General features: G+C 36.8%; 1 protein-coding gene and 1 non-coding gene across 2 annotated transcripts; both read left to right on the top strand.

Moving 5' to 3' along the window:
* Positions 1 to 25460, top strand: LOC133292415 (callose synthase 5-like). Its single transcript, XM_061490814.1, is given in 42 exon segments — positions 1 to 181; positions 280 to 380; positions 2116 to 2237; positions 2410 to 2506; positions 2622 to 2732; positions 2817 to 2945; positions 3054 to 3146; positions 3358 to 3449; positions 3571 to 3697; positions 3839 to 3976; positions 4069 to 4145; positions 4232 to 4310; positions 4390 to 4515; positions 4600 to 4714; positions 5509 to 5843; positions 11571 to 11623; positions 11728 to 11788; positions 11884 to 11965; positions 12045 to 12094; positions 12192 to 12278; positions 12640 to 12762; positions 12839 to 12960; positions 13066 to 13150; positions 13223 to 13383; positions 14191 to 14314; positions 14423 to 14514; positions 14625 to 14742; positions 14857 to 15008; positions 15370 to 15479; positions 15560 to 15685; positions 15763 to 15831; positions 16087 to 16276; positions 16387 to 16498; positions 16583 to 16702; positions 16790 to 16905; positions 16986 to 17069; positions 22423 to 22535; positions 22614 to 22843; positions 23142 to 23939; positions 24202 to 24252; positions 24364 to 24549; positions 24961 to 25460. Coding segments are annotated over 42 exon segments (5769 nt in total). The 3' UTR covers positions 25192 to 25460.
* Positions 15760 to 15840, top strand: LOC133292487 (small nucleolar RNA J33). Its single transcript, XR_009748919.1, has one exon. It is a non-coding gene; the product is annotated as a small nucleolar RNA J33 (small nucleolar RNA).
* Positions 25461 to 25817: the final 357 nt, after the last annotated feature.

The raw sequence follows: 25817 nt of genomic DNA, 5'->3' as shown, positions 1-25817 counted from the left end.
ATGTCGAATCTGGAGGCGGGAGCGAACTCGCTGATGAGGCGGCCATCAAGAAGCGCCGCCACGACGTTCAATTTTGAGGTATTCGACAACGAAGTCGTCCCCTCCTCACTCGCTTCCATCTCACCTATTCTCAGAGTCGCCAATGAGATCGAAAACGAGCGTCCCAGGGTTGCCTATCTATGTATGTCGTTCACCTTGCTTAATTTCACATTGATCATCATCATCGATCGTGTGCAACTGTTCTGTAATTTGTTTGTTGCAAAAAAAAAAAAAATGCAGGTAGGTTCTATGCCTTCGAGAAAGCGCACAGGCTGGATCAGAGTTCCAGCGGGCGTGGTGTGAGGCAGTTCAAGACGTTGTTGCTGCAGCGACTGGAGAGGGTTAGTATGTATATATGTCGTCTCATTTGTTTTCTCTTTTTCAAACCGTTTTTTATGTTTCATTTTTGCATTTGAAATGTGATGTGACTATATGAGGGGAGGAGTGCGTGAGCGCACAGTAAGTAATTTTCTTCATGCAAAACGTTGTATTAGAGAGTTTAGACCGTTGATTGTTCGTTAGTATATATCAGTCATTAATTAGGTGCATTTACATTACTAATGTATTTGTAATAGAACAATACTATTTTTTATTTTTTTTAAATAAAAATTTAAGTGGGGTTAGACACCGGTATCCCACTAGGGTCGGGGAAGACCCCCAACCTCTTTGAGAATTTCTGGGAGGGATTACATATCACCCACCAACAAAGTCTTCACATCGGCCAACGGGGTTTGAACCCAAACCCTTAAGGAGTATGAATCAAATACTTAGCCAACTGTGCCCACATTTGTTTGCAGAACAATACTACTTTGTCTTTGTATAATTATGGCTTATATTTTAACTTGAAGGATTTAGTGGCTGTGAATTATAATGTAGTGCATACTGACTAAAGATTGCAATTTTAAATTATAATTTTCAAATTAACTATGATATTCTTTTGGTGAATTTCCAAACTTCCTTTTATTCACGGAAAAGTGTTTTTTGTTTTTTAAACTTTGGCTGAAATCATATTTTCAGATGCATAATCATGTTTAAATACAATTTAATTATACTTTTGTCAATTATATTATTTGTGGTTAATATTTCTCATGATGAATAAAATAAAATTTATTGCTTATAATATAAAAAACATTAAATTCTTATTTGCGAACGAAACTCGCTTTATATCTTCAAGGTGCAAATAATTCATACATGCTATGGCTCTCCTATTCAAAGTACATCATGTCTGCACTAATTTTCCAGCTCAAGTTCACCACTTGCATTATTAGTTATTACTATTAGCTTTATTACGGGATAAGATATTTTTACTATTAAATAATGTTATTACTAATGTTAATATCATATTTTATCTACAAAAAAAATATATCATATCTTAACCGTTGATTTTTGCCAATCAACGATTATTATTTTCATAAATCAAACTCATTAATTAATTATTAATTCACAATAAATGATAACTGTTAATTTGTGAAAATCAACTATTAAAATATGGTAATGATATTAATACTAATATTATTTGGTAGTAACAATATTGTATTCTCTTTATTATTTACAAACTACAATTATTACATTATTATTATATATATTATTTGGATTTTTTTGTTGTTGAGAAAATATAAATTGAAATATATAACTTGTTTTATTATTTAGAAAAAAAAAATTATAATTACAACCTATTTTCATTTACAATTCTTACAACTATATCGTAACTGTTGATTTTCGCCAACCAACAACTATTATTTATTACAAATTAATAATTAATTAATAAATTTAATTTACCAAATACGTTTGATAGAACTTTCTCTTTTGATTAATAAAAATATATATAATAAAATCACTTTTCCATTATTCTTCTTTTCGTGGCAAATCATTCGAAGCACCTATCTTCCCCTATTACCCGCCGAAGATCGATGGCGGAGGGGAGGTCTTCTAAGTAGATGAAGAAATCATTTGCTCCGTTCCCATTAACTCAATAGGGCGATAACTTTTAATTTCCCTTTCATTTGGAGAGGGAATTTGTAAAGAGCGGCAGCCATTTTATACCGACTTCAACTTACACAATTTCTCAAACACTAGGACAATGCAACTAGTCTTGCCTCACGAGTTAAGAAAACAGATGCGAGGGAAATCCAGGCTTATTATCAGCAATACTATGAGCATTATGTCAGAGCTCTTGACCAAGTTGATCAGGCAGACAGGTACATACATACTACGAATTTTCGTAGTTCTTATTATGAATCCTATCTCTTTAATCCTCGCTTGTGGCAGATTTTCTTTATTACATTTCGTTATGTGGTTTTTTAAGATCGGAATATGTGGTTAACCTGTTCCTTCTCTCCCTCTGCCCTTGAAATTGTGATTCTTTTGCAGAGCCCAGCTCAGCAAAGCTTACCAGACTGCTGGGGTGCTCTTTGAGGTGCTTTGTGCTGTTAATAAGACTGAGAAGGTCGAAGAAGTAGCTCCTGAGGTTAGTCTTGGTTCATATCCTTTCAGTTTCGTTTTGTAGTTACTGGGTGTTTTGCTCTCTCTTTTTTCCCCCACTTTCAATATCCGAATCCTGGAGGCATTATTTGTGTGGGCAGATTATCGCAGCTGCTAGAGATGTCCAGGAAAAGACGGAGATTTATACACCTTATAATATTCTTCCTCTGGATTCTGCTGGTGCTTCTCTGCCCATTATGCAGCTTGAAGAGGTGTTGCTTCTTCAGCGATTAATGTTGAGTCTTTGTGTTTTATTTGGCATTGCACTGACTTCTTTGGCTTTCTTTCCTTATTAGATTAAGGCCGCTGTTTCTGCTCTCTGGAATACTCGTGGCTTAAACTGGCCTAATACATACGAGCAACAAAGGCAGAAAACTGGAGATTTAGACATGCTCGATTGGCTTAGAGCTATGTTTGGTTTCCAGGCATGTATCGTGCATGTGAACAATTGGGGGGGGAGAAAGATTTATGATTGATTAGGTTTTTTTTTAGCCTCTTGAAATTGTTAATGTATTTGGTTTATTTGGGCACAGAGGGACAATGTCAGGAATCAGAGAGAGCATTTGATTCTGCTACTTGCCAACTCTCATATAAGGCTACACCCTAGACCTGAGCCTTTCAACCTGGCACGTATTTGTCTCTCACTTTCTCTGTCTAAGGCCAATCATAATAGACTAAATAAAGCTAAAACAGCTATCAAGATAACTCTAGTCAAAGTTACATTATCATAGCTATGATAATGTAGTTAAATTCTGCTTTGCTTTTGGCCAGTAGTTAAATTCTGCTGTTTTTTTTTTTTTTTTTTTTTTTTTCTGTTTTCGTTTTGGTTAATTGCAGCTTGATGATCGTGCTGTTGATTCAATGATGAAAGATCTCTTTAAGAATTACAAAACGTGGTGCAAATTCTTGGGACGAAAACATAGTTTACGGTGAGATATAACAGTATCAGCATCAGTGGACATTTGTGCGTTTTTACTTTTACCTCGTAAGAATTTTAAGAATGAAATATAAAAAGTTTAAGGGTAAAAGTACTTATGATCTTTCACACAGACTTCCTCAAGGTCAGCAAGAGACACAACAGAGGAAGTTGCTTTATATGGGCTTGTATCTTCTCATATGGGGTGAAGCATCCAATGTCCGATTCATGCCAGAGTGTCTATGCTACATATTTCACAATGTGAGTACAGATTTTCCACACGTTTCACAATATCTTGTGCCATAATGTCTTTGCAAATGTAATGTAATTGCTCTCTCTTTTAATCTTTTTAATTTATTAGGAATTTGTGCATGTGCTAATAATGACTAAGTATAACTTTAGATGGCATATGAACTCCATGGTTTATTGGCTGGAAATGTCAGCATTGTTACTGGTGAAAATATCAAGCCTTCTTATGGTGGTGATGATGAGTCATTCCTGCGCAAGGTTATCACTCCCCTGTACCGAGTAATTGAGAAGGTATGCTCTTATGGACATTGTCATCACACTTCAGGTACCTATGTTCTTTGTGATGACTTGTAAAGTTGTAATAATCATGTTAATTAATCAAGGAAGCCAAGAAGAGCAAAAATGGAACGGCTCCACACTCAGCATGGTGCAACTATGATGATCTAAATGAGTATTTCTGGTTTGTTTTCCTTTAGGACATTATTACTGAAATTGACTTTGTTGGCTTGTTTCATCATTCGTTAATTGACATTTTTTGTGTTGCAGGTCACCTGATTGCTTTTCTCTTGGATGGCCCATGCGTGATGATGGTGAATTTTTCAAATCCACAAGTGATTTGGCACAGGTATTTATATTCTAAAAAGTTACTGGTCTGATTGTAAAATACTTTATTTGGTTCAGTACTTGTATAAATTTCATATCAGGGAAGAAAGGGTGCTCCAAGAAAATCTGGAAAAACTGGCAAATCAAATTTTGTTGAAACACGAACATTCTGGCACATCTTCCGCAGCTTTGATCGTATGTGGACCTTTTTTTTACTGGGTTTGCAGGTATTTGCGTCAATTAAAGGAAATGCTTATGCCAATATTTCCCCTTATTGTGGTTATGACAAGGTTTGGGCATTCTTATTACAGGTGATGTTCATTATTGCATGGGATGGGATTTCACTGATGGATATCTTTCAGAAGGATGTCTTATATAATCTTTCTAGTATATTCATCACAGCATCCATTCTGCGCTTACTTCAAAGTATGATACATTCACTTAAGTGGCTCTTGATGTAAACTTATCATGCTACTATCAGGATCACTAGTAACAATAATCTTATATTGATGGCCTGATTATCCTATTAGCTAAAGAAGCTTGACATCTTATCTGTTGGAAGTTGCATGAAATCATCATATGAGCAATACAAACTTCATAAGTCATATGAGAAGCAGGATGCCACTGAATTATATTTTAGTTTTTGGCATGACAATTTCGTATGAAATTGAAATCTTTAAATAAATGATACAATGTTATCAGGGCTCTTTCACTCCCTTTATTCCTTGTTACAGAAGGCATGATTTGTTCTTAACATCTCCTTCCTATTAATTTTCAAGTATTTTATATTAAGAAAAGAAATTTTGTTATGTCAATTAATAGAAGATCAATCAGCTACTTCCCTTGAGGATTTACATGTCCTAAATCATTTAGTGATCCATCAATTAATGCCTAAATTTTTTGTGATAGAAAGATCAGCCAATGCTTTGCAGATTCTATCTATAAAATTTACCTCCAATATTTAAGATCAAGTTTAGAAATTGTTTTCTTCAATGTTAGTGCTTATTTCTAGCATTTTTCTTCTGGCTAATTCATTTGCCGAATTTGAATCATGTTACAATTTTATAATGTTTCTATCTGGAAATTCATTTTGAGTGTTGATGTATATACAAGTTTTATAATATCTTCTTTTTTTCCCCTTCTTTTTGACTGACCTATTTTTCTTCTTCCTTATTCATATAAATTTACTATCATTTTTGTTCCTCTTTATATTTGTTTAGGTATCTTGGACCTGGTCCTGAACTTTCCAGGCTATCATCAATGGAAATTCACTGATGTGCTCAGAAATATTCTTAAAGTCATTGTCAGTCTTTTATGGGTTATCATTCTTCCCCTCTTCTATGTGCATTCCTTCAAAGATGCACCTCAGAGTCTCAAGCAATTGCTTTCCTTTTTAAATCAAATGAAAGGCATTCCGCCATTATACATGCTGGCAGTTGCATTGTATATGCTTCCAAATTTTCTAGCTGCTATTCTCTTTCTTTTCCCAATGCTAAGGCGTTGGATTGAAAACTCTGACTGGCACATAGTCAGATTCTTCTTATGGTGGTCTCAGGTACTCATGTCTTATTCTCTTACATATCTAAGTATTTGTCTTCATGGTTATAAATTGAAATTATTTTGTTGGTTAGAAGCTTCTTTCAATGTAATTATTGTTTATTTTGAAAGTAATGCAAATTTGCACCTGAGCCACTAGAAATCAGTGGGTTTTTTTATTAGTTTGTTCAAATTGAAAAAGACTGATATATGTCATGTGAAGAACATGTAATAATTCCTAGTTAGTACTTTTGCAGGAGTAATCTTTAAAGACCCACGAACCTGTAGTTATTAGTTAATGCATACTGCATGCATGCATTCACACACACACACACAAAATCACTATCTAGTAGGAATTGATAGTGAAGCACTCTCAGTTTGATGGTTTTTTGCTCTACTTTCTTATTTCATAAGATATTTGACCCTTACACCTAATAACTCTCTATAGAATGTAATTTGTTGAATCATAACAAAACATTTTTTTGATCATTTATGTCAAATTTTGAACATCAACAAGAAATAAGAATGTAATCAAGTAGTTCATAGTTTCATATATTTAGAAAGTATAAAAAGGGAAGCCTTGTGTTATAAAGATCTCGCTATGCAGTATGCATATGGTCCAGGGAAGGGCCAGACCCATTGTGTGAATCTATAATTGACAGCCTTAAATGCAAGAGGCTAATTACATGAACCAATGATACAACCCTGGCTCCTTTTCTTTAACAATTTGTAAAAGAGGAATGAGAATAAGAACAAAATGTTAAACACACTGAATATATATTGATAGAAGTCAACAGTACAAGAGGACTTCCCTCTTCCAAGGAGCACTCTCCTTCATCTAAGAAAGTATTCTCATCCCTTATTTCTTACATAAATCCTACTTGATTTTCTAACTGAGATATGCCCTGTTATTAAAAATCCCTAACTTCACATAACTTCCTATAACTAACCCGTATAGAAACTATCTTATTACAAAACACCCTACTGTACTACACGCTGCTGTACTAAAATAATAACTAATCCTATAATCTGACATTTATTTAATCCTTCTAGTGTGGACTTTAAAAGGCGTAGGCCCCCTGGTACTAATGTCCATATCAATACCACCCGAGGAAGAATCAACCTTGTCTCCAAGGTTGAAGTCAGGAAAATGATGTTGAACAGCCATTAAGTCCTCCCAAGATGCCTCCTTTGCTGGACGTTCTTTCCATTGCACCAGAATTTGTGATGTTAAGAGAGCCATACCGAGTAATAGTGCAGGCTGCGAGCATCTTCTCCGGAATAAAGGTTGGATGATCATTTCGAAAATCAATAGGGAGTTGATCAACAACAAAATGATTCCCAACAGCCTTCTTTAATTGAGATACATGAAAAACCGAATGCGGTATGAGTTTAAGGGGGAAATTGAAGCTTAAAAGCCATGGCACCAACTTGTTTGATCACTAAAAATGGCCCATGATAATGGGCTTCCAATTTAGGACAATCTTGGGAATGTCTGGCATGCATACATCCGTATTTGGTGATAACCTACCTTCAAGTCAATTTTAGAAAAAATAAGCCGCTTCATGTAATTCATCTAACAACTCTTCAATGACAGGCATAGGAAATTTGTCTGGAACGGTAGCCTTATTTAATGCCCGATAATCAATGGAGAAATGCCAACTTCCATCTTTCTTCTTAACCAACATCACGAGGCTAGAATATGGATCATGGACTATTACTGGATCATATAATTCCTGAAGCAAGCATCTCTGTAAACTGCTTCTCCATTTCATTTTTCTGAATATAAGGGTAGTGATAAGGCCGAACATTTACCGAATTTGTCCCTTCCTTAATATAGATTCGATGATCCACCCCTCGATATGGAGGCAAAACTCAGATTATCAAAAACTGAAGCAAACCTGTCTAATAGGTCGTGTAGTTGAGCAGATTATTCAGCGTCAAACATAGATTGGTTTATCTCTTTTTCCATTTTGTCTTCCACATTCTTACAATCAACAATCCATACCACAACAACAGATTCTATTTCAAATATTTTTGACATAGCTCTAGCTGATACGAATGAGTGACTACGACTAGGATCTCCTTGAATGTGAACTAACTGCCCTTCATGAAAAAATTTCATACTTAAAGTCCTCCAATTGATTTTTACCTCTCCCAAAGTCTTTAGCCAAGCTACTCCTGAAATGACATCAACATTTCCCAATTCAAAAATAAAGAATTCACCTGTCATCTCATGTTTTCCCAAATTCAATGACAAGGCAGAATAGCAACCCGCTAATTTTTTTTTGTCTGGCTCCTAAACGTATTCCAAACGGTTTGGTGGTGCTTATGGGTAATTGGAATTTTTGAACCAAAGCCTGGTTGATGAAATTATAACTAGCTTCGATGTCAATCAAAACCAAAAATGCTTCTCTTGCTATTTGACCCCTTAATTTCATGGTTTAGGGCATAGTTAAATCGGAGGCAAAAGAAATTGACAAGTCCATCCAATGCAAGTCTCCATTATCTACATTCTATTCTGCCAACAAATTTTCTTGTTCTTCCTCTGCGTCTACTTCTGAACTAGCAACCTCATCCTCTCTAAGAATTGTGAGTCACAAATTTTTTGATGGGAAGAGATGTCTGGGAGCGAAAGCAAGTCCACAATGGAAACATTGTCCCTCTTCTCATCTACGAACAAACTCCTCATAAGACAGCTGTCTAGAGTCTAGACCCACTATTTTTGGAGGAAGTAGTTGACCCATTGCTCCCTTTGTTCACTGTTGAAGATGCTGACATTGCTGAGGGAAGAAAACGCGTTCTTGCAATTCAGGATGTGCTTGGGTCTGGTGTTTGGGACCAGTTTCTTTGAAAATTCCATTTGGACCATCACTAGAATTGTAAAATAACACATTTTGATTGAAAACAGGTACTGACCTGAATGTCGTTGCAGCCCACTTCCTCAAGGAAACCCTACCGTGGCTGTTGTTTGAACACATAATTCCATCTCCACATCCTTCGCCAAATCCATAACGCATCCAAAGTCACAAGGATTGTCAGTTTTCACCTTACACCTGATGTCTGGCCGCAACCCTTTAAGAGAGTATCCAAGCACTTGCTCTTCATCATTGATAGAAATTTGAGCCACCAACATTTCGAATTCATCAATGTAATCCACAGATCCCTCTTGATGCAAAGTTGATAATCGTTCAAACATAGATCCTTGAGATCAATCTCCAAATCTGAGTGACATTTCCTTCGTAAACTCGTCCCATTGTAGATTAGGTCTTTTCTTCTTCCAGAATCGAAACCAATGCACAATATTTCTTTCCATGCTCACAAAGGCCAATTTAATACGTTCAGAAATTGGGATTTCTTGCACTTCAAAAAATTTCTACACTCTGGTAATCCAACCCAAAGTAAAAAAAGACATTTCCATTTTCAATCCTCTGATAGACTTGCATGAGATTCGTCTGTTTCGTTCAGTCCTGTCGGTGAATGTCGTGAAGCTTTTGCATTTACTTGTTCATTGATTCTTTCATGAGAATATTCTTGAGCCTCCTTTCTTGACATCCATCCCTTCAATAAGGTTTGTATCTCATCAATTCCTTCTAATTGTCGTCCATATGTCTCCAAACGTCAATTGTTTTCGCTGGTCTCTCTTAACAAGTCAATTGAATTTTTCAGGGCCTCTACTTTGGCTTCCTCTTCGAATCTGGCAAGTTGGATCAATTGATACAACCCTGGCTCCTTTCTTTTAACAATTTGTAAAAGAGAAATAAGAATAAGAACATAATATTAAATACACTGAATATATATTGATAGAAGTCAACAGTACAAGAGGATTTCCCTCTCTCTCCTTCATCTGAGAGTATTCCCAACCCTCATTTCTTGCATAAATCCTTCTCGATTTCCTAATTGAGATATGCCCTATTATTACAAATCCCTATCTGACCATAGCTTCCTATAACTAACCATCCTTACAGAAACTATCTTATTACAAGACACCCTGCTGTACTAATATAATAACTAATGTCATAATCGGGCATTTATTTAATCCTTATAGTGTAGACTTTAAAAGACTTAGGCCCACCAATGTCCATATGAGTCAAACATGTCACCTCCAGGTCACATGGCGATAACACCAGCCGCTGAGTCAGAGTTGCCTTTCATATATTTGAAAAGTATATATTACATAAATCTCAATGTATATTGTAAAGAACCAATTCAACCCAAAAGCTTAAGCTGTTGGGTAAGGCTAATTAATGGTTTTATATATCTCAACACGCCCCCTCACACGAGAGCCCACTGGGCTTGAAGAGTGGACAATGCACAGGCCCACCTACCTGTGCGAAGAAAGAAATTCCACTAGAAAGAAAGTGGGGGGCGGTGAGGATCGAACCCGGGACACGAAGCTCTGATACCATATAAAGAACCTTGGGATACACCACCCCAAAAGCTAGCTCAAAGGGTGAGAGTGCCCAAGGCCTTATAAAGGCCACATTAGTTGCACATACAACCAATGTGAGACTATATATCTCAACAATTGGTTGTATGTTTTAGAATCTGGTGAGCTTGGCTTCTAGGGGGCGTATCGAGAAATATAGTCCCACATTGGTTTTATGGACAACTAATGTGAGGTTTATAAGGCCTTGGGCACTCCCACCCTTTGAGCTAGCTTTTGGGGTGGAGACCTCAAGGTTCTTAATATGGTATCAAAGCGTTCGAAATCTCACCGCCCCTCACTTTCTTTGTAGTGGAATTTCCACATGTAGGTGGGCTTGTATGTTGTCCACCCTTCAAGCCCAATGGGCTCTCGTGTGAGGGGGCATGTTGAGATATATAGTCCCACATTGGTTGTATGTGCAACTAATGTGGCCTTTATAAGGCCTTGGGCACTCCCACCCTTTGTGCTAGCTTTTGGAGTGGTGTATCTCAAGGTTCTTTACATGGTATCAGAGCCTCGCCGCCCCCCCACTTTCTCTTGTGGAATTTCTTAGCACAGGTAGGCTGGGCCTGTTGCATCATCCACTCTTCAAGCCCAATGGGCTCTTGTGTGAGGAGGCGTGTTGAGATATATAGTCTCACATTGGTTGTATGTGCAACTAATGTGGCCTTTATAAGGCCTTGGGCACTCCCACCCTTTGAGCTAGCTTTTGGGGTGGTGTATCCCAAGGTTCTTAACATATATCAATGAGTACAAAACAATTTTGGATTTTATGAAATTTTATGGCTATGATCTACACGGAAGGAACTTCCAATTTAGTGGTTGATTCTGTGAAGAAGTCATGTAATAAAAAGTTTATTCAATTTTATAAGATTGACTTACACTGGCACCCATTTCAAGTAACTTCTTTGTGGCAACAAATTTGGCTAATGAGTTGCCATAAATTCCAAAAAGTTTAGCTGTGATGAATCTTGTTACAGTGTCTTTTGGTGAGAATGTTTACATGAGAACTTTTGCAACTCTTAAGACACAATTTTCCCATAAAATTGTTTATTCTCTTAAGGATCATGATTTTGTATATTCATAACGACAACATTTATGGTCTTCCAAAGAATCGAAGTTGTAGCACTAATTTTTGTTTTAAGCCATTTTTCTCTGCTTTTTTTGAATGTGTGAATACTATGAATTAGTGACTTCAGTCTTTCAAAAACATATCTGTTTGCTGAAAAATATCTTCTATTTGTTTTTTTTTTTCCAATAATTTGGGTTGTTTGAGTGTCATTTCTATTTTCCAAATGATCATTTCTACCCATGCAGCCAAGAATCTATGTAGGAAGAGGAATGCATGAAAGTCAATTTGCTCTCCTAAAGTAAGTTTCATACAACACTATGTTATTGAAGTGATTTATGATATTGTGCCCTTGTTTACTGTTTTAGAATTGTTCCATCATCTGGATTCTTTTACGAATTTCAGGTATACTACTTTCTGGGTGTTGCTTTTGGCTTCCAAATTTTCATTCAGCTTTTTTGTTCAGGTAAAATTTTTATATTTGCAGTAGTTGTTACTTACCTAATAAACTAGCCTTGGGAAGTTGTTGGGCCTCGTTTTAACTGTTGTATCTTTCTTCAGATAAAACCTCTGGTTAAGCCAACAAAGGACATAATGAGCATTCAACATGTTGATTTTGCTTGGCATGAGTTTTTCCCCAAGGGTAGTTTCTCCTTCTTTTTCATGATTGCATTTTAACTTGCTGTTAATTTTAGTGATCCAATATTTTTCGGTCTTTGCAGCGAAACATAACTATGGTGCAGTTTTTGCGCTCTGGGCTCCTGTACTTATGGTGTGCAATATATCCTGGTTATATTTACATATATTAATCTTTTTCACTTGTTCAGGTATCTCAGTGTATCATCTCATCATTTGCATTTTCGATACAGGTTTATTTCATGGACACTCAAATTTGGTATGCGATCTTCTCTACTTTGTATGGTGGCATTGCTGGAGCCTTTGATCGTCTAGGAGAGGTCATTGTCAATTTGTCTTATTTACCTTGCTATGTCTGTAGAGAATTTGAGATATACTATCGTATAGGGTTTCTAAATTTTTGTAAAACAAAGGCACATGCAAAAACTCAAACCTATTTATTCAAGAAATTTATAAGATCCTTTTGGATATAAAGTACTGGATCATCATTTGCTTATATCTTTATGAATTTCCAAAGCCTTTAATTTGTAATGAAACTTGGACTTTCCTTTTCATTTTACGGGTGAACTTAAGATTGGATTACTTTTTTGAATTCGAAAAAAAGTAAAATACTTCAGTTCACAATCATGTAACAGTCACTAAAATACTTCAGTTCATATTCTTATCTATTTAATTGCACAGATACGCACTCTGGGCATGGTAAGGTCACGATTTCAGTCATTGCCTGTTGTATTCAACACAAACTTGGTTCCTTGTGATAAGAAGCAACATGGGAGAGACTCTTTCTCGAAGCAATTTACTGAGGTTGCTATTTTCATTGCTAAGTACATTAAAATAAAAGTATTTATTCATCTTCACTTTAGTTTCCATGCTTGTATAGAATTCTGCGAGCAGAAGGAGTGAAGCTGCCAAATTCGCTCAATTATGGAATGAAATTATTTGCAGTTTTCGTGAGGAAGATCTCATAAATGATAGGAAAGATCTCAGAGCCAAACTCTTTTAGTTGATTTCCCTTGTTCTCAATCCTAGCATCTACACTTTCTCCTCCATTTTTTGATTTGCTGTAAATCACCTACTTAGGACTAAACTATGCTTACATGACTCCAGGGAGATGGATCTTTTGCTGGTTCCTTACTCAATGGGTCTTAATCTGAAAATAATTCAATGGCCACCATTTTTGCTTGCAAGCAAGGTCAGCGTGATTCAATTTTAATATTTTTATGTTTGTTACCAGTTCATATGATTGACACTGCAACCTTGTCAGATTCCTGTAGCACTGGATATGGCAACTCAGTTTCGAGGCAGAGACTCTGATCTTTGGAAGCGAATATGTGCAGATGAATATATGAAATGTGCTGTGATAGAATGCTATGAATCTTTTAAACATGTTCTACATGATCTAGTTATAGGCGAAACTGAAAAAAGGTATCTTTGGGTGTCTTCTCGTGTTGGTTTATGTCAATTACAGACTCAATTCAAGGGCGAGCCTTGGAGCAGCGGTAAGGTTGCTCTTTGTGACCTGAAGGTCACGGGCTCGAGTTTGGAAAACAGCTTCTTTGAAAAAAGAAAAAAAAATACTACGGGTAAGGCTGTGTACAGTTGACCCTCACCCCTACCCTCGCAAGTTGGGGAGCCCTGAGTTTCGGGGTTTGTCCTTTACGTATTAGATCTGGTTCCATTTGCACTCTATACTGCTTAGATATGTTTTATAAAAGGTTTTCAAATTTGGCTCTTGCAGTCTATCAGTCCTTTGGGGTTTCATGATTACACTAAGTTGTTTTTATTTTACCTTTTTTATCTATATATATTAAATATTTTTCCGAGCTACTTGACAACACACGGTAAATATATGAAGGAAGAAATGGTTAACTTGCCTAATCAATATTGATTTGACCCACATTAATTTAAAATTTCATATTGCATTACAAAGAATAAGAGGCCGAGCCTAGTGCAGTGGTAAAGCTGTTCCTTTGTGACTGAAAGGGTGTTCGAACCTGGGTAACAACCTCTTTGCAATTATGCAAAGGTAGGGCTGCTAACAAGGATTGCCTTCATCTTACCCTGGCTAGTCAGGGTTTAATGAGGAGTTATTTATTGCATTACAAAGAATCAATCAGTATTTCTCATCAGCTGTTTTCTGATTTTCTTAAGTAGCACATATAATTGAAGCTATAGAGATTTAATTAAAATTGAATCATTATCAGTACTTCTGAATTCATTGTGATGAACCAGTATAATTTACATCATCATTAAAGAAGTCGAGAGCAACATCTCAAAGAATACTCTTATTACAAATTTCCGGATGGGCTTTTTACCATCCCTCTGTAAGAAGTTTGTGGAGCTTGTGGAAATCTTGGTGAGTCATTTAAAAGAAAACTAACTATATCTTTTGTTTGTATTCTTGAATGGTATCTTGTCTTTGAATTTTCTATTTGAAAATTTGAGCATTATTTTCTTGTCACAGAAAGATGCAGATCCATCCAAGCGAGGTACAGTGGTGGTTTTGCTGCAAGACATGTTAGAAGTGGTTACTGATATGATGGTGAATGAGATCAGGTTGGTTTAACTTAATGGCACTGAATTTGGAATATATTAATATAATGCTCATATATCTTTTATTAAAAATAATAATGCTTGCTTTTTTTTTTCCTTGTGATTTTCATTAGTGAATTGGCAGTACTTAATCAAAGTAGCAAGGATACTGGACAACAAGTTTTTGCTGGTACTGAGGCAAAACCTGCTATATTATTCCCTCCTGTGGTTACAGCACAATGGGAGGAACAGGTACTTAGTAATACAAGTTCCATTATATTTTTTCTTGAGTTTATATTATTATCATTATTATTCAATGATCCAGAGGTTTCTATAATAACCATTGAATCATTATGGTTGTTTCAGATGAGACGTCTTTATCTCCTCTTGACAGTGAGGGAATCTGCCATTGAGGTTCCTACAAATGGTGAAGTACGCAGAAGGATTGCATTCTTTACCAATTCATTATTCATGGATATGCCGAGTGCTCCCCGAGTCCGTACGATGCTCTCATTCAGGTCTGTTGCAGTTTCCTTAATACATGGCAGCCAAGATATATGACCATGTTATGCCTTGTAAAGATTATAAACTGCAGGAACATCATGCTTTTATTGTGCGCACTAAACCATGCAAATTAAATTTCAACAGCCTAACAAAGCTAATAGAAGCCATATCCATCAGTGTTATATGATGTTTTCTTTAGATTGGGATGACTTTAACTATTGCAAGATTACTATGTCTTGTATATTAGACCAAAATGCTCATTTTCGAGTTATTTATTATTTTTTGTCGAGGAATTTTTATGCATAAAATTCAAAATGTGATGCATTTTGAAGCTGTCCAAGTGCTTATATATAGCTCTTTGGTTCTTGTTTGCAGTGTTCTAACTCCATACTACAGTGAAGAGACTGTATATTCTAAGAATGACATTGAGGTTGAGAATGAAGATGGCGTGTCAATCATATATTACCTGCAAAAAATCTTCCCTGGTTTGTATTTACTTACACAATAGTTTGACTTTATATTGATAATAGAGAACGGACTAGCTGAATTATAGTAATTTTGCCAGATGAATGGAATAACTTCATGGAGCGACTTGACTGTAAGAAAGATAGTGAGATATGGGAGAAAGAGGAGAATATATTGCAGCTACGTATCTGGGCCTCATTAAGAGGACAAACTCTTTGCAGGACAGGTATTACTCCCTTTCCACTCGCCTCTGGCTGGATTTGGTCAACTGATATTTTTCCTCTTTTACTTTTATTAATGTAGTTAGGGGAATAATGTACTACCGGAGGGCTCTAAAGCTCCAGGCATTTCTTGATATGGCCACTGAAAAAGGTAAGACTGAGTTTCTTTTATTCTTAGATATTTAGCTAAATCTAGTAGGTACTTACGTACTGTGGCAGGCTTGTGATTTGTAGTTTTTTCAAACGCTGGGCCTTAGTATTTTCTTATGTATACATATCTTTAACACTTAACAATTTCCTCACTTATATGAAATCCTGTAAAAGGGCTTGTCATATTCATCATGGTGGCTGAAAAAAGAGTAGTTATCCCCCAGAATGATGCACATTTTTTTTGTCTTGTGGGCAGAGATACTCAATGGCTATAAAGCTATTATAGTTCCATCTGAGGAAGATAAAAAGAGTCAGAGATCCCTATATGCCAATTTAGAGGCTATGGCTGACATGAAATTCACATACGTTGCTACTTGTCAGAACTATGGGAATCAGAAGCGTAAGGGAGACCGCCGTGCAACAGATATCCTGAATTTGATGGTTAAGTATGTTCTCCTATTGTTTATTGAATTTTTTAAGTGCAATATACATTTGGCTTTTAGTTTCCCAAGTCCACTTGATTTGAAGAATCTAATTTTTGGTTATTCATTTATAGCAATCCCTCACTTCGTGTTGCATATATTGATGAAGTTGAAGAAAGAGAAGGTGGAAAAATACAGAAAGTTTATTATTCTGTATTGATCAAAGCTGTGGACAATCTTGACCAAGTAAATGCATATTGATGTCAGAAAAGTAGTAGTTAATTACTGGTGGTTACCTTAGAAATAATTGTTTTTGTATCTTCTCCGAAGGAAATATATCGAGTAAAACTTCCAGGTCCAGCAAAGTTAGGAGAAGGAAAGCCTGAAAACCAAAATCATGCCATCATTTTTACTAGAGGGGAAGCACTTCAGACTATTGACATGAACCAGGTAAAACATTTTAAATTTTGAAGCTTTAACAAGCTGACAATGGGTATCAGGGCATATTAAAGATGGTGTATTGAAAATTTCTTCTAGGATAATTACTTGGAAGAAGCTTTAAAAATGCGTAACCTTCTGGAAGAATTTAATGAGGATCATGGAGTGCGCCCACCTACCATATTAGGTGTTCGTGAGCATATCTTTACTGGCAGGTTATGAATTTTCTTCTACTTAGAGCTAACACTTTGACGTGTTTAGATCCTAAATTACTTAATTTTATCACTTGTTACAGTGTCTCTTCCTTGGCTTGGTTTATGTCAAATCAAGAAACCAGCTTTGTTACTATTGGTCAAAGAGTTCTTGCAAGACCGCTAAAGTGAGTTTTTTCTTTTTCAGTGATATTATTACACGGTTGACTAATTAGTACTTGTTAATCTTGTATGATAAATTAGGAACCTCCTGAGAAACACATGGCTAATATAAGGCCTCTTATAAAGTTAAGGCAAAATTTTAATTTAAGAGGGCGATGGATAAAAGATATTTGAAACTAGTTTTGTTAGAGAATAATATAAACTATTAAAAAGGCCATCACCCAATACCTTAATGTTTTGGGCAGAATAGGTTCTTTAGATGATATCAGAGTTTCAGTGACCCCAAGGTCACGAGTTCGATCCTCATTGCCCCTCACTTTCAAATGGAATTAAATAAGCACAAGATAAAACCAAAAATAAAAATAAAAATTGGGCCTGTGCAATATCCACACTTCAAGCCCAAAGGGATCTTGCGTGAGGGGGTGTGTTAGGGAATAATATAAACTATTAAAAAGGCCATCATCCAATACCTTAAGGTTTTGGGTTGAATTGGCTCTACTTGAAAAGAAAGAACTTGAAAAGTAGGATTGTATTATGTGAAAATTGTGTATTACAAATATACAAGAGCTCTTTATTTATAGAGACTGAATGACCTAATGGGCCAAGCCCAAATAAGATTCTAGAATGAAAATAAATAATTACAGTTATTTACAACACTTCTTCTCAAGCTGAGGAATAGATATTTATCATTCTCAGCTTGCTAGTAAGCTTTTGAAATCTATCTGAGGGAAGTACATTCGTCAGAATATCAGGTAATTAACGTCCAGAAGAAATGTATGAAGTGGCGATCAACCCGCTATCCAGTTTATCTTTGATGAAATGACGGTTGACCTTAATATGCTTAGTCCGATCATGTTGAACTGGATTATGAGCTATACAAATGGCTGGCGATCAACCCACTATCCATTTTATCTTTGATGAAATGATGGTTGACCTCAATATGCTTAGTTCGATCATGTTGAACTGGATTATGAGCTATATAAATGGCTGACTTATTATACAAAATAGCTTCATAGGTCCTTCACATCTTATTTTAAAATCATCAAGTATAATCTTCAACCACAATAATTCGCAAATGCCTTGAGCCATAGCTCGAAATTCAGCCTCTGCACTTGACCTGGCAACCACATCCTATTTCTTACTCCTCATGTCACTAAGTTACCACAAAGGAACATACAATAACCTGTGGTAGATCGACGGTAAGTCACGGATTCAGCATAATCGACATCAGTATAAACTTCTAAAGAAAGATTGCCATCATGCCAGAATAACAGTCTTTTACCAGGAGTGGCTTTAAGGTACTGAAGAATTCTCTCTGCTGCCTGCATGTGTTTGTCTTTTGGATTATGTATGAACTGACTCACAATACTTACAACATAAGCTATGTCTGGTCTAGTATGAGCCAAATATATCAGTCTCCCAACTAGCCGTTAATATTGTCCTTTATCAACCGGAGGACTTTCCTCTTCATAACCAATCTTGTGATTCTGCTCAATAGGAGTAGTAGAGGGTTTACACCCAAGTTTTCCTGCTTTTTTAAGAAGATATAGGACATATTTCCTCTGATTAATAAAAATTCCTTGCTTTGAATGAGCTACATCTATCCCTAGGAAATATTTCAATCTCCCAAGGTCTTTAATGTCAAATTCAGAGGCTAGTCGTGCTTGTAGAACATGTCTCTCTACAATATCATCCCCTGTTATAATAATGTCATCAACATACATAACGAGAACAGTGAGCTTCCCATCTTCCCACCTTGTGGGTGCTTAAAGAACAATGTGTGGTCTCCTTGACTCTGTCTGTATCCTAAGGTCATCATAACCTTAGTAAACCTCCCAAACCAGGCACAAGGAGACCGCCTCAATCCATACAAGGCCTTCTTTAACCCACAAACTTTATTTTCTCCATCCATAGAGTCAAAACCAGGCGGGATTTTCATGTAAACTTCTTCTAATTCACCATTAAGGAAAAAATTCTTCACATCAAATTGATTTATATCCTAGTTGTGATGGGCAGCAAGGGACAACAAGGCTCTTACAGTATTCATCTTTGCAACTGGGGCAAAAGTTTCTTCATAATCAATGCAAGAGGTCTGAGTGTAACCCTTAGCGACTAATCGAGCCTTATGTCTCTCAAGAGTACCATCAGAATCGTACTTTAGGGCATAAACCCATATGCACCCTGCTGCTTTTTTTTCATTGGGTTTATCAACAACCTCCTATGTTTTATTCTTCTCCAAGGCATTCATCTTCTCATACATGGCCTGAACCGAATTCTCATCTTTTAATGCTTTGTGCACTGACTTTGGGATGGAAATGGAATCCAGTGCTGACATAAAGCTTTTGTGCTACAGAAAGGTTAGTAGAAGAAACAAATTGAGAGATGGGGTGTTGGGTGCAAGATCTTTTTCCTTTCTCAAGGCAATGGGTAAGTCATCAGAGACAATAATCTCATGTTCAGAAACAAGAGATTCATGACTTACCGTGATTCATGACTTACTTGAAGGTTCTGACACATCAAGAGTAGACACAGGAGGGAGAGGTGTAGGAGTAGACAAGGACGACCCAGACTCAAAGAAGGAAGAGGACGAGTCTTCTGAAGAACTGCTCTCCCCCTAAAGATGAAGACCCTGGAAAAAGGACTCAGATTCATGAAAGGTGACATCATTAGAAACAAACAAAAAGTTTTCGACTCGGAGGATGATAACACTTGTAGCCTTCTTTATCAGGGGAATAACTAAGGAAGACACACTTAAGAGCCCTAGGATCCAACTTACTGCAATGTTGTTTATGAACATGGACAAAGGCAACACACTCAAACACTCGTGGCGGAAGACTCTGCAAAATGGGAACAGAAGGAAAGAAGAAAGTCATGGAATGAATAGGACGGGTATTGTTAAGGACCCGTGAAGGTAAGCGGTTGATCAAAAAGGCTGTAGCTAACACGGCTTCTCCCCAATAAGAACTAGGAATAGATGTCTGGAAAAGTAGTGCTCTACCGACTTCAAGGAGGTGATGATTTTTTTTTCAGCAACCCCGTTTGTTGAGGGGTATCATCACATGTGAGCTCATGAATCATCCCTTTGTCTAAAATGAATTGCGACAGACGTTGATTGACGTACTCAATATCATTATCAGATCTTAATCTTTTAATATTCTTACCAAACTGCGTCTCGACCATGTGATAAAATCGGATAAATATCTCTGGTACTTCAGACTTGTCTTTCATCAAGAATATCGATATCACCCAAGTACAATCGTCAATAAAAGAAACAAACCACTTTGCACCTGAAACATTGTGCAATTTAGAAAGGCACCAAACAGAATGAATCAGAGAAAAAGGTTCAATGCTTTTGATAGCACTAGAAGGAAAGGACACTCGATGGTGTTTTGCAAATTCACAAACATCTCAATGAAATGTCTCAACTAATTGATTTAGAAATAGAGAAGGAAACATTGACTTCAATAGACTAAATGATGGGTGCCCCAGAAGCTTGTGATGGAGTCAAATCATAGACTCTACCGTAGAAGGATGACGTGTCATCAATAGCTGATTTTTGGTATCATTTGTAGCATGTTCTGGAAGGAGATAATATAACCTACCCTGCTCCTTAACAACTCCAATTGTCTTCCTTGTGGTAAGATCCTAAACAACACAATGAGAAGGAAAAAAGGTGATAGAACAATTCAAATCAGTTGTAAGCTTTTAAGTGGAGATAAGATTAGTGGAAAGCTGAGGAACATAAAGAACATTTTTAAGAAACAAGGAAGGTTGAATTTGAATGTTACTAGAACCAATAACTGATTTATGGGATCCATCGACTACGGCTATAGTATGACTACCAACAGTAGGATGATAAGAAAGAAAAGACTCAGCAAGACAAGTCATATAATTAGTTGCACCAAAATCCTAAATCCATGAGGTTTTAAAATCAGTGCAAGAAGCAAGAAGATATGTAAAACGTGTGTTTTTATCAGTCAAGATCAAAGAATTGTCAAACAGCTTACGCAGAGTATCAACAGCGGCCTTAAGCTGCTCCAACTCCCCTTGCCGAATACTCACATATGGAGTAGCATTATCACACTTCCTATGAAGGCAAAAACACATGTCTCTTATGTGTCTAGCACTCTTACAATAGGTGCACCAACGTCCCATGGACAAAAAAGTAGATCAAAGAGAACAACCCAAAAGAAATGAGTAAATACCAATGAAGTCAAAAAGGTCTCCAGATAGCCCAAACAGCAAAACAACTTCAGGTTTGAGTTCAAACAGAAGCAAAGTTATCAGATCTGCAAAAAGAGGAATCAGAAAAGGTAAAAAAATCTGCAACTTGAGGCAAAAAACACACAAACACACAACCAAACGATGTTGTAGCAGCCTCTGAACGTCCCAAACAGCAACAAAAGAATCAGATCTGATCAAAGGAGGAACGAGTGGCCAAAAAGATCTGATTTTTATGACAAGTTGAGGTCTCTGAACGTCCCAAGCAACAAAAAAAGATAAGATCTGATCAAAGGAGGCGTGATTGGTAAAAAAGATCCGATTTTTATGATGAGATCAAAGACCCACTGTTGGAAAAGTGTCTGATCAAGGAGGTAAGAGCAGATCTGGGACCGGGTAGCCAAGGCGAGTCCAACCTAGGTGATCCGAGGCATATCGGAGTTGAAAAGGCACCAGAACAGTTGCGGTTTGGGCTTTTTTGGGGGGGGGGGGGGGCTGTTTGGGTTGTTTTGTGATTGGGAAACGTCCGTAGATCGATAGATCTAGAAAAACATAGTCAAACAGTGGTCTTCTTGGTTCAAAAGATCCCCGAAATTTTTTTCTGGTGGCGGCTAATGGCGGCGAGAGGCAAATAATAGGGTTCTGCTCTAAAAGCGGCAGTTGCGGAAGTAGAGCCCTTAGGATCGAGAGCTCTGATACCAATTTGAAAAGAAAGAACTTGAAAAATAGGATTGTATTATGTGAAAATTGTGTATTACAAATGTACAAGAACTCTCTATTTATAGAGACTGAATGACCTAATGGGCCAAACCCAAAGAAGATTCTAGAATAAAAATATATAAAAATAAATAATTACAATTATTTACAACAGTTCTTTACAAGTTTCAAAGGTTAATATATTCAAACCACGGCTGAGTTTCGCTTACTGGTGAATTTTCTGCTTTCTGCCTCCCTCTTAGTTGATTTTCTTGTTGGAGTGTCATCTCCTATGCTATTTGAATTTTTGGAGACAATAATGAGTAAACTATTGGATCTTTCTTTTCACTATCTTCAGCTATTATTGCTAGATAAGCAAGAGTTAAAATACATAGAACACTTATAAATTTTGTGGCTTATAATATATTTTTTCAAGTGTAGGGTTCGATTCCACTATGGTCATCCAGATGTTTTTGATAGAATTTTCCATTTTACCCGTGGAGGAATCAGCAAGGCTTCTCGTGGCATCAATCTTAGTGAGGATATATTTGCCGGTAACATTCTTGATATATCTTTTTTAGCTGTGATATTTGATATTTCTATATCTGCATCATATGCCTTTGCCTATACAGGATTCAACTCAACACTAAGACGTGGGAATATCACTCATCATGAATATATCCAAGTTGGAAAGGGTAGAGATGTTGGCCTCAATCAAATCTCTCTTTTTGAAGCAAAAGTGGCCTGTGGTAACGGGGAGCAAACACTAAGCCGGGATATCTACCGGCTGGGGCATCGATTTGACTTTTTCCGCATGCTATCATTTTATTTTACAACCGTTGGATTTTACATCAGCTCAATGGTAATGCTTAATACTTTAGAATCAAGCAAAAAAATACTGAACATCTTTTACAAAAAAGCCATAAATTTTTAAGGAAATTTTGATATGAAAATTAACCTAATGATGTATTTAAAAAAAAAAAAATGTAATGGATATGGAAATTAATTTCTGATCATTTGATCACTTAAACATTTAAGAGCTAGCAATTTCTTATGAGAGCTATATGATTTTCTTGGTTACATATCTTTTAAATTGTCTTTTTTGTGCTTAATTAGCTAATCCTGCATCTAGCACTAAAGCTTTCTTCTGCTGTTCACAGTTAGTAGTCCTCACGGTTTATGCTTTCCTATATGGCAAACTTTACCTGTCATTGAGTGGACTTGAGACTGCTATAATTAAGTTAGCTAGGAGAAAGGGAGACAATCCATTAAAGGCAGCAATGGCTTCACAATCCCTTGTTCAAATAGGTCTTCTGATGACTCTGCCCATGATCATGGAAATTGGACTAGAGAGAGGGTTCAGAATTGCTATAGGTGAGCTCATAATAATGCAGCTGCAGCTCGCACCCGTTTTCTTCACTTTCTCACTAGGGACGAAGATGCACTATTTTGGGCGCACTCTCTTGCATGGAGGGGCAAAATACAGGGCAACCGGGCGTGGTTTTGTAGTTAGACATGAGAAGTTTGCAGAAAATTACAGGATGTACTCTAGGAGTCACTTTGTAAAAGGGTTAGAGCTCGCTGTGCTGCTTATATGTTATAGGATTTATGGATCAGCAACTCCTGATTCAACAGCATATACCCTTCTCTCATGGTCAATGTGGTTTTTGGTATGTTCTTTTTTGTTTAGTCCTTTCCTTTTTAATCCATCAGGATTTGAATGGCAGAAGATAGTTGAGGATTGGGATGATTGGACAAAATGGATAAGTAGTCGAGGTGGTATTGGTGTTCCTTCAAACAAGAGTTGGGAATCATGGTGGGATGAGGAGCAGGAGCATCTGCAGCACACTGGGATTTGGGGGCGGATTTGGGAGATCATTCTTGCCCTCCGTTTCTTTGTCTATCAGTATGGGATTGTGTATCATCTACATGTAACCAGAGGTGAACAGAGCATCATGGTAATTATGCTTGCTAATTTTATTTTATTTCATGTTTTCTTTCAAACTCTTGAATCAGTACCTCAGGGCTTAACTGCTTTAATATCTCTATACATACTATATTGTAATACGCATTTTAGACAGAAGTTCCTAGGTTATAGGAGAATTCAGTCCTTTACCAAAGAACACCCTCCCTGGTGTACAAAATAGAAAATAAAAATAAAATGACTGACACGGGAGTATATATAGAGAAGAGCTTTTCTAACATGCATCTTCTCTCCAGGTCTATGGTCTGTCGTGGCTAGTCATAGTAGCTGTCATTGTCATCTTGAAGGTCTGTATTTAATGATCAAATAGTTCATTATGAATTAAAGCGTTTTCTATGCTTGAGCTTGATAATTATTCTATTAATTAATTGTTGGCATGCTTGCATCTGAAACTGCAGATCGTGTCCATGGGTAGAAAGACGTTCAGCGCAGATTTTCAGCTAATGTTTCGTCTCCTCAAATTGTTTCTGTTTATTGGAACCGTTGCTGCTCTAATCTTGATGTTTACTCTACTTAGTCTCACCGTTGGAGACATCTTTGCGAGCCTCCTAGCCTTTATGCCAACAGGTTGGGCACTTGTACAGGTACTTGTCTAATAGTCATTACCTCTTGTTTTGATGGATATTTCATTCATTTTATGATGCTGAAATACACCTGACCTTAATTGTGTCCCAGAACATTTGACCCGAGCAGTATATTGGGCCCTTTATGATTTCTCTTGGTACATTGTTTTTAGAGTCATTACCCCCTGGCTTAATCATTTATCTTTTGTCTCATGTTGCTGAATTGAGCATAAGGCTCATTTATCGAGGCTATGTCTAATTTACTGAAATGTACAACATTTGTGTTTATATTAGAACTCAAAATCAAGTAAATTAAGTTCTCTTTCTTAATTCTTGGTATTATTAGAGAAGTTTCCCGCATGATTTCTTTTGCTTTTATCCGTAAATGTAAAATTACTTCTTTCTGATTTGCCTGGCGTTATGTATGAGCAGATAGCTCAAGCATGTAGACCATTGGTGAAGGGCATTGGAATGTGGGGGTCTGTCAAAGCTTTATCGAGAGGGTATGAATCCGTGATGGGAGTGGTTATCTTTGCACCTGTGGCCATATTAGCTTGGTTCCCGTTTGTTTCAGAATTCCAAACTAGGCTGTTATACAACCAAGCATTCAGCCGAGGACTTCAAATCCAGCGCATTCTGGCTGGTGGCAAGAAGAATAAATAAGAAAACTGAAGCCTTTGCAGCAATATTGATACAGACAGAGATGAGATGAGTGTTCATGTATACAGAGAGATTTAAGCAATTATGACGCTGAGCAGACTGCATATTGAGACTGTATAGTTGAAGAATGCTTCCAACTAGTGTTGATAAATTCTTTAGTATTGGAGAGACGGTGAGTTGGATCTTGTCCAGGCTAAACGGGCTAACTACTCTGGACACATGTTGCAGTAGTGTTTGCGATAAATGGTTAAATTAGTAGGTCTCATTTCTATTTTTTGGTTGAACTTGTTGTTTTCTCGTTTGGTAAGAAAAACAGTAGTTAAGAATAGGAACTCCAAGAGTACTGGTTAGAGAGGCAGTGGCATGTTTGGTCCCAGAGACCAGACAGTGGTCCCTAGAGGATTACTTCCTAGGATTTATCTATGAAAGGAAGCTACTCAACTACTCCTTGAGTGCCATCAGCTTAGATAAAGTTGTTAGTATAAACGTGTGATTACCCCTTTCCCTGCTCGATTAAATGGAATTTTCTCTGATGGGATCATTATATCTGAAATGTTGTAAATTTGTATGTAATGACCCTCATCGTTCTCGTTCACTCCACTCTATGTAGCAGCCAAAGCATTGCATAT

This window comes from Gastrolobium bilobum, unplaced genomic scaffold (assembly GCF_033153095.1).
Source record: "Gastrolobium bilobum isolate Gb01-03AN ecotype WA unplaced genomic scaffold, APGP_CSIRO_Gbil_v1 utg8085, whole genome shotgun sequence".
In the NCBI taxonomy this organism is placed as follows: Eukaryota; Viridiplantae; Streptophyta; class Magnoliopsida; order Fabales; family Fabaceae; genus Gastrolobium; species Gastrolobium bilobum.
This window is presented reverse-complemented; position numbering and strand designations above follow the sequence as displayed.